Below are 9482 nucleotides of genomic sequence, written 5' to 3' on the forward strand. Positions count from 1 at the left end.
TGACCACAGACCACTTCTCAGTTCCTATGCTTCCTGGCTGATGTTTTGGTCACTTTTGAATGCTGGCGGTGCTTTCACTCTAGTGGTAGCATGAGACGGAGTCTACAACCCACACAAGTGGTAGTGCAGCTCATCCAGGATGGCACATCAATGCGAGCTGTGGCAAGAAGGTTTGCTGTGTCTGTCAGCATAGTGTCACTGTCCAGAGCATGGAGGCGCTACCAGGAGACAGGCCAGTACATCAGGAGACGTGGAGGAGGCCGTAGGAGGGCAACAACCCAGCAGCAGGACTGCTACCTCCGCCTTTGTGCAAGGAGGAGCACTGCCAGAGCCCTGCAAAATGACCTCCAGCAGGCCACAAATGTGCATGTGTCAGCAGTTCCTGCAAGAGGAAGGCATTGATGCTATGGACTGGCCCGCCCGTTCCCCAGACCTGAATCCAATTGAGCACATCTGGGACATCATGTCTCGCTCCATCCACCAACGCCCCGTTGGTGGATGCTTGTCCAGGAAATGGCGGATGCTTTAGTCCAGGTCTGGGAGGAGATCCCTCAGGAGACCTCATCAGGAGCATGCCCAGGCGTTGTAGGGAGGTCATACAGGCACGTGGAGGCCACACACACTACTGAGCCTCATTTTGACTTGTTTTAAGGACATTACATCAAAGTTGGATCAGCCTGTAGTGTGGTTTTCCACTTTAATTTTGAGGGTGACTCCAAATCCAGACCTCCATGGGTTGATAAATTTGATTTCCATTGATCATTTTTGTGTGATTTTGTTGTCAGCACATTCAACTATGTAAAGAAAAAAGTATTTAATAAGATTATTTAATTCATTCAGATCTAGGATGTGTTATTTTAGGGTTCCCTTTATTTTTTTGAGCAGTGTATATACAAGTACCAGACAAAAGTTTGGACACGCATACTCAATCAAGGGTTTTTCTTTATTTTTACTGTTTTCAGTGAAGACATCAAAACTATGAAATAACACATATGGAATCATGTAACAGTGAAGACATCAAAACTATGAAATAACACATATGGAATCATGTAGTAACCAAAAAAGTGTTAAACAAATCAAAATATATTTTATATTTGAGATTCTTCAAAGTAGCCACCCTTTGCCTTGATGACAGCTTTGCACACTCTTGGCATTCTCTCAACCAGCTTCATGAGGTAGTCATCTGGATTGCATTTCAATTAACAGGTGTGCCTTGTTAAAAGTTAATTTGTGGAATTTCTTTCCTTCTTAATGAGTTTGAGCCAATCAGTTGTGTTGTGACATGGTAGGGGTGGTATACAGAAGATAGCCCTATTTGGTAAAAGACCTCTGTCCATATTATGGAAAGAACAGCTCAAATAAGCAAAGAGAAACGACAGTCCATCGTTACTTTAAGACAATTTCAAGCCCAAATAAATGCTTCAGAGTTCAAGTAAGACACCTCTCAACATCAACTGTTCAGAGGAGACTGTGTGAATCAGGCCTTCATGGTCGAATTGCTGCAAAGAAACCACTACCAAAGGACACCAATTATAAGAAGAGACTTGCTTGGGCCAAGAAACCCAAGCAATGGACATTAGACCGGTGGAAATCTGTCCTTTGGTCTGATGAGTCCAAATTTGAAATGTTTTGTTCCAACTGCCGTGTCTTTGTGAGACGGTGAACGGATGATCTCTGCATGTGTGGTTCCCACCGTGAAACATGGAGGAGGTGGTGTGATGGTGCTTTGCTGGTGACACTGTTGGTGATTTATTTAGAATTCAAGGCACACTTAACCAGCATGGCTATCACAGCATTCTGCAGCGATATGCCATCCCATCTGGTTTGCGCTTAGTGGGACTATCATTTGTTTTTCAATAGGACAATGACCCAACACACCTCCCGGCTGTGTAAGGGCTATTTTACCAAGAAGGAGAGTGATGGAGTGCTGCATCAGATGACCTGGCCTCCACAATCCCCCGACCTCAACCCAATTGAGATGGTTTGGGATGAGTCGGACCGCAGAGTGAAGGAAAAGCAGCCAACAAGTGCTCAGCATATGTGGGAACTCCTTCAAGACTGTTGGAAAAGCATTCCAGGCGAAGCTGGTTGAGAGAATGCCAAGAGTGTGCAAAGCTGTCATCAAGGCAAAGGGTGGCTACTTTGAAGAATCTAAAATATATTTTGATTTGTTAAAAAAATGTTGGTTACTACATGATTCCATATGTGTTATTTCATAGTTTTGATGTCTTCACTATTATTATACAATGTAGAAAATAGTAAAAATAAAGAAAAAACCTTGAATGAGTAGGTGTATCCAAACTTTTGACTGGTACTGTATATATAGTGTATATATAAAAAATGCTCTTCTTTAATAAAAGGGAAACAATATCTTCTGGGAACGAATGAAAACATGAATGAACACAGAAGGAAATTTTAAACAAATATTCTCTCACACAGAAAGAACGAAGTCAACATTTGTGTTTCCATAGTCATGGTGAAAGCATGTGGGGGACCTTTTTCTATTGAACACGTATCAGAGCAACATATACAGACTATAGACCAGCACTCAAAGCGCTAACCTACTTCATTAGGAACTAATTACTGTATCTGTAAAGAAAAATAAATGTCCTTTTACATACAGACTGAATAAAATAATATTCATATACATAATAATTGCAAGACAAAACAAGAATGCCACAGACAATGTTGTAAAGTGAATGAAATGGGTGAGAAATAAAACAGTGACAAAACAAGGCAAGGGGACCAAAGTGAATGATAAACGTGTAGCAGTTGATCCAATGCACGCTACATCTGAAACACTTCAACTTTCTCATGTCTTTGTTTGGCACCCTGGTTCACTACTGCTGTCTCAATGTATTACACACAACTCCACAAAGGCTCTTAATAAAAAATATAAATATTCTCTATATACAGAACGACAGCGCATAATTTTCAGCTGTGTGTATGTACCCATTTGTGCGTACTGTCCGAGTGTATGCAGCTGCCTGGGTGTCTCTGAATCTGTTGACACTGAGTTGATGACGATCAGAGTGTGATGATGACAGCTGTTGCCAATTTGTTACATACATATTTCAAACAAAGATGGATGGAGGGAATAGAGTTAATCACAAATCAGCATGAATGCGAGGCATTTCACCTGAGAGATCATCAGTTCAGTGAGGACTATATTTCTTTATACCCCTTTTTATCTAACCTAGAGCCACTACGCCCTGAAACATTTGCTGCCAATGTTTAGTGGAAATATTTGGGTACGACATCAAAACACTTAATTGTTTACACAGAAAAATCATCTTATAATACACCAGGATCCAAAAATAGAATCACACATTTGTTTTTTTCCCATAGAAAATGGTAAAAATGTTTTTTTAGATTTCCTTACATAATACATTATTGGGAACTCAGCTCAGAGGTCAAAGGTTAAGGATAGGGACATCAAAGAGGTCACACAGGCCTTCGGTTTCGTCCAGGTTATATATGTAGTCGTGGTCACCCGGAGGGGGAGACAGACGGAGGAGTGGAGAGAACACTAGGAAAGAGAGAGGGACATACAAAGAGATTAAAAGACAATCTCTTTTAGTTGTGATAGGTTAAGTAAATATTTGCTGATCCGCAAATCCACATCAGCAGAACTGTATACTTAAGCAAGAAGAGCCGAGTAGGTGTGGTATATGGCTAATATACCACGGCTAAGGGCTGTTCCAATGCACCACGCAACACTGAGTGCCTGGATACAGCCCTTAGCCGTGGTATATTAACCATACACCACAAACCCCTGAGGTACCTATTGCTATTATAAACTGGTTACCAACATAATTAGAGCAGTAAAAATAAATGTTTTGTCATACCAGTGGTATATTTATTTTATTTCACCTTTATTTAACCAGGTAAGCCAGTTGAGAACAAGTTCTCATTTACAACTGCGACCTGGCCAAGATAAAGCAAAGCAGTGCGATAAAAACAACAACACAGAGTTACATATGGGGTAAAACAAAACATAAAGTCAAAAATACCACAGAAAATATATATACAGTGTGTGCAAATGTAGCAAGTTATGGAGGTAAGGCAATAAATAGGCCATAGTGCAAAATATAATTAGTATTAACACTGGAATGATAGATGTGGTCTCCTGAGTGGCGCAGTGGTCTAAGGCACTGCATCGCAGTGCTAGCTGTGCCACTAGAGATCCTGGTTCGAATCCAGGCTCTGTCGCAGCCGGCCGCGACCGGGAGACTCATGGGCAGCGCACAATTGGCCTAGCGTTGTCCAGGGTAGGGGAGGGAATGGCCGGCAGGGATGTAGTTCAGTTGATAGAGCATGGCGTTTGCAACGCCAGGGTTGTGGGTTCGATTCCCACGGGGGACCAGTATGAAAAAATTTAAATAATAATAATATGTATTCACTAACTGTAAGTCGCTCTGGATAAGAGCGTCTCCTAAATGACTAAAATGTAAATGTGCAAGAGATGATGTGCAAATAGAGATACTGGGGTGCAAATGAGCAAAATAAATAACAATATGGGGATGAGGTAGTTGAGTGGACTAATTTCAGATGGGCTCTGTACATGTGCAGTGATCGGTAAGGTGCTCTGACAACTGATGCTTAAAGTTAATGAGGGAGATAAGAGTCTCCAGCTTCAGAGATTTTTGCAGTTCGTTCCAGTCATGGTCTGATATACCTTGGCTGTCAGCATTCAGGGCTCGACCCACCCAGTTTATAAATGTCAACTTACCCTCGGAAGACATCAACTCCTCCAACAGGTCTGCACTCATGATCTCTACTCAGAGAGACGGTGTGAAAGAGAGGGAGAGATATGGGAAATGAGGATGAGGGGTTAGAATAAAGGCACATGTCTATTCTGGTATCTATAATCTCAAATTATTGTCTATACATTGATATAATCTGCAATAGCATGTTCATACAGTGGTTATACTTGCCAACTCCTTCCATAGATTTCATAATATGTTGAGGTGATCTTTACCTTTAGTCGGGTCAAACATGTCAGAAAGTTCTTTGGGGAAATACAGCACTACAAATAGAACACAGAAAACATTAGTCACTCACTCAACAACTCCCAAAAACGATTGATACAAAGAGTGCACACACTAAATAAACCTTGACTCTGACGTATATTTAGTATGTGTATCCCCCTTGTATGAATGTTTAGCAGGATAGAGAAGCATCATGATCTTAGGGAAACGGCAGATGACACTTACATTCTGAGGGGTCGGTCTTGATTGGTTCAAAGACTGCTGAAGAAGAGGAAGAGCAGCCATCCAATGAGGCAGAGGACAGGAGAGGTTGGGTGTCCAACAGGGGAGTCAGTTGGGCAGTTATGTTTGTAGTGGGTGTGGAAACAGTCAGTGTGCTGGTGTTGTTGCTGGACACTTTAAAAGAAGGATGGTGATATGAGAATTACATTTTTTGCTGCAATTTCACTCCAACACCACACACACGTAATAACTACATTGCTCAGATAAAGACCAAATCGTACCTGCGGTGGTGACTGCCTGGTTGGTAGTAGCTGTGCAGGCAGGTGAGACTGTGGCAGGACTGGGGTTGGAGGAGTGGGCCAGAGGCTGGCAGGGGGCAGCAGGTGCCGGTTTTGGGTTGGCAGCAGTAGCAGGCACTGGCAGGCTCTGGAGCATGTCCTCTGGTGGTGGGACGGACAGTACCACTGGAGACGGGCTGGACGGGTCCTTGTTCACTAGGAGAACCTCAATGGGTCCTGCTGAGCTCTTGAGACGGATCTGATACTTCTTCTGTCCATTCAGTACCTGCCAACAATCACTCAGTCAGACGGTAGTGGCACAGGGAAGTCCAACTCAGATTCTGTAGAGCTGCTGCGTGTAGGCCTTTGTTTCACCCCAGTACTGACACACTTGATTCATATAATTGTATAAATCGTTGTCCAGATTGCGATTAGTTTACTATTTTTAAAAGGAGTATTAGTGCTAGGCTGGAACAGAAGTCTGCACAACCTTGGCTGGCTACCCATCCACATCGCTCCAGCCAAACTGAAGTTCTTCTCCACGATGAGTATAGATTTGCCTCCCTCACCCTACGATTTCTAAAATGCAAACACATTCTGACCGTTCAGATATCGAAGGGTAGGGCCAGAGCCAGCCTACATAATGACCTTATCAACTTTGATATTCTGATTGGTTAGATTTGTTGGAGACGATCCAATCGCTGATTAATTTATTTTGTACAACGCCCCTCATTTTGAAGTCACACAAATGACTTCTAGGATGGCAGATTCAGACTGAATGTATGTAGCGATCGATAGAGAAGAGGAATTAAGTTCAGGGTGAGTCGTCAGGCAATGCACAACCAGCAGCTCGCCAGAATCCAAGTTGGAGACCCCTGGTCTGAGGATGGTGAGACAGAAAGGGGAAAGTAGTTGGGTCTTACAGTACAAACACTTACCGACTCAGGTATGGGCACCTCCAGTTGTGTGCCTGTGGGAGCGCGGATCGCTAGGAGAGTGTCACCTGTGGAGGCCAAACAGAGACGGGGTGAGTGGGAGGGGAAAAAAACAAAAGGAGGTAGAACAATCAAAAGGGAAAGAAAAACACACAGAAAAATATATGAGAGAAACTTACCTTTGAACGCACTGCAAAGGTCTTCGTGTTTTACATAAGCCAGTGTGTGCTTGTGTTAAGGGCCAAGAGTTTATTTACTACTACAACATGAATTTAAGAGCTAAGCATTGAGCTAAAAAATCTGATCACTACCATCTAAACCATCTTGGGGTCATGGGGTGCACCATAACCAATATCTAGTAACTAACACACTAGATCTGCTAAGTTTAGAGGGATTGTAGTGAAGGATATGGGCTGTTGTGTGAGTCGTCTGTCACGTTCTTGATGCTCTGCTGGACCCAGACCCTCTGCTGATCCAACTCCTGCTCCCTCTTGTCCAGATCATCCAGCTCTGCCTTCAGATCAATGAGCTTATCGGCTATCTCCTGTGTGTTACAGCCAGGACCAACACCCCTGGGGACAGGAAACATGTATCACAAAGAGATAGGCCCAGAGACATTAAAACAGTTTGGCCATGTTAGCACCTTTATTCTCAATATTTTGGTAATGGAACAATGCGAGAGTGCCTCCGACAACTCCCTATAAAATGACCCGCTATAAACACGCAAAACACAGCAGCAAATATGTCTGTACAGTGTTGTGGTATCAACAAATTGCATATCTACTTTCACTGGAAATGTTTATAGGTTTTGAAAACTATAATCAGAAATAGAGAGCACAACACAGAAGTGTTATCACTTAGCAATGGCTATGGAGGAGAAAGTGGCGCTCTTGGAACGTTCAGACAGAAACCCCATTGGCCCAACTCTCTAAATATATGACTCTGGATAACACACACATAAATTAAGACGACAGTCAAGGGCAAGGCATTGATAGGAAAACAGTTAAGACACCTCTCCTTATCTGCTTTCACTTACATAAGACAGCTCGCACACTGGTAGTTTCTGAATGGCGATAGGGTGCCACCCAAGATTTACTAACGGAGCCCATAATGCCATGTTCCTTCTCATGTCCTTGACTTACTTCCACTGAATACTGTTCTTGGACTTCTTCTCGATCAGTCCGATGCCCTCGAGCACATTGGTGATGTCGTAGATGCGCCGCTTCTGTCTTACAGCTAGGGTGTCTGCTGCCTGTGGGAGAGAAAGAGTGGTCAATGTTATTCATACATCAGTGTAGAGCAGTTTGGGGGTCCATTGAACAATTCCACAGTTTAAAACAAATAGCTTGGTAGACTAATGTCAAGGAAGCTTAGCTATTCAGCTTCAAAGTTACACATAGCTGAGTGTTCAACAAGCACTTACATCAATAAACATATGGCTAGTGCTGATAACTATGATGTGTTAATCCTCATTGCTGCTATGGGATGACATCTATTCCATTGTGGTCAGTCAAGCCCAGCCTAAACAAAACCTAACATATTGTCAGCATAATTTAACCAATGATAATGGTGACTATCCGATTTATTTAATTTCTAGCTACATAAAAGGGTGTGTGACTCTGAAACCGGGTTGGGTTTTAACTGTTTTGCCAGATCCAGTTCATAACAACATTGTGCAGCCTTGCTTGCTTGTCTTCATTGAGTCTGCAGGGGGCAGAATAGAAAAAGTTAGCTGGCTAGCTTGCTGCCTAGTACCTCAACCAATGACTGTATGACCTCAATAGAGGAGTTGAGGTAACGTTACTTGGCAACTGGCTAGCCAACTTTTCCTAAATTCAGTGGACGGGCAAATTGTAGCTAACTAGTTAATTGAACTATTCAAACACATAAATAGACAAAAACACTTGACCCCAACGTATCACGCTGATGTGCTGGACGGTTAACGCTAGCTTGCGAAAACCTTGAATGCTAATTGCTACTACCTAACGTTAGCTAGCCACAAGCTAAATTTACATCCGCGTGCCAAAAACAAAGAGTAAGGCATGGCATGCTTACTGCTTTCAGGTCTAGAACTCCATCCTTGGCCTCTTGCAGCAAAGATACAAATTTGGTTGTAAGCAATCCTAGACTCTTCTCGTGTCGACTTGGGGTTTGAGGTTGAAGCGACTCTCCCATGGCTCCAAATTCAGTTCTTCCCGACTCCAGCTCCATCTGATTAGGAATTATTGTTCGGATCCGTACAGTAGTTAGCCGGCTCCCCGCCCCCGAACTCACTTGCTAGCTAGAAACCCCTTTTCATTCGCCGTGCTGTGCTAAAGTGAGATTTAGCTATATAAAATGCTTTGCATGGTACTAATGGTAGGAAAATCCGATATGGTCCGGTCCAGATTCTTGACCTAATAATCCCCAAAAAACAGGCCTTCAAAATATTTCAACGAGCATACGGTCCGAAGCCGTTGGACACGCGAGGTATGCTGGGATGGTTTGGGTTGTGAAGCCAAGGGGCCATCTGCAAAACATGAGATACTTTGAAAAGCGTACACTGTAAATTGTAATCGATGTACTTGACAAGAAAGTCAACTGTTGCTAGTAAAGCATTTCGCAATATTAAACATCTACTAAATCACAAGATCGTTAAATTTTTGTTTATTATGGATTAGACTGCAAATGTGTCCTTTTTTACGGACAGTTCTATTTTCTACATGCCCTAACTAATTTAATTTTACAGTCAAATAATATAATACATTTTTCGAGGATATGCTTAGGCTAAATCTTTAGGATTTTACAGTTTGAGAAATGCTTAATCAATTGCAATTCATGTACTTACTTACAAGCCCTTAACCAACAATGCAGTTAATATATACAGTGGGGAGAACAAGTATTTGATACACTGCCGATTTTGCAGGTTTTCCTACTTACAAAGCATGTAGATGTCTGTAATTTTTATCATAGGTACACTTCAACTGTGAGAGACGGAATCTAAAACAAAAATCCAGAAAATAACATTGTATGATTTTTAAGTAATTCATTTGCATTTTATTGCATGACATAAGTAT

The 9482-nt window shown here is 42.3% G+C and overlaps 1 protein-coding gene across 1 annotated transcript; it reads right to left on the reverse strand.

The window, feature by feature from the left end:
- Positions 1 to 924: 924 nt before the first annotated feature.
- On the reverse strand, positions 925 to 8892 carry LOC311135020 (transcription factor E2F4-like). The gene is made up of 10 exons (XM_084168862.1): positions 8482 to 8892; positions 7569 to 7678; positions 6836 to 6998; positions 6606 to 6648; positions 6430 to 6494; positions 5495 to 5777; positions 5217 to 5387; positions 4982 to 5029; positions 4733 to 4777; positions 925 to 3529 (listed from the first exon to the last, which is right to left on the reverse strand). The coding sequence occupies exons 1-10, from the start codon at positions 8635 to 8637 to the stop codon at positions 3414 to 3416; spliced, it is 1200 nt and encodes a 399-aa protein (XP_084024988.1). The 5' UTR covers positions 8638 to 8892; the 3' UTR covers positions 925 to 3413.
- Between the last annotated feature and the right edge of the window lie 590 nt (positions 8893 to 9482).

Source organism: Coregonus lavaretus, assembly GCF_964263955.1.
Source record: "Coregonus lavaretus genome assembly, chromosome: 9".
Classification (NCBI taxonomy): domain Eukaryota; kingdom Metazoa; phylum Chordata; class Actinopteri; order Salmoniformes; family Salmonidae; genus Coregonus; species Coregonus lavaretus.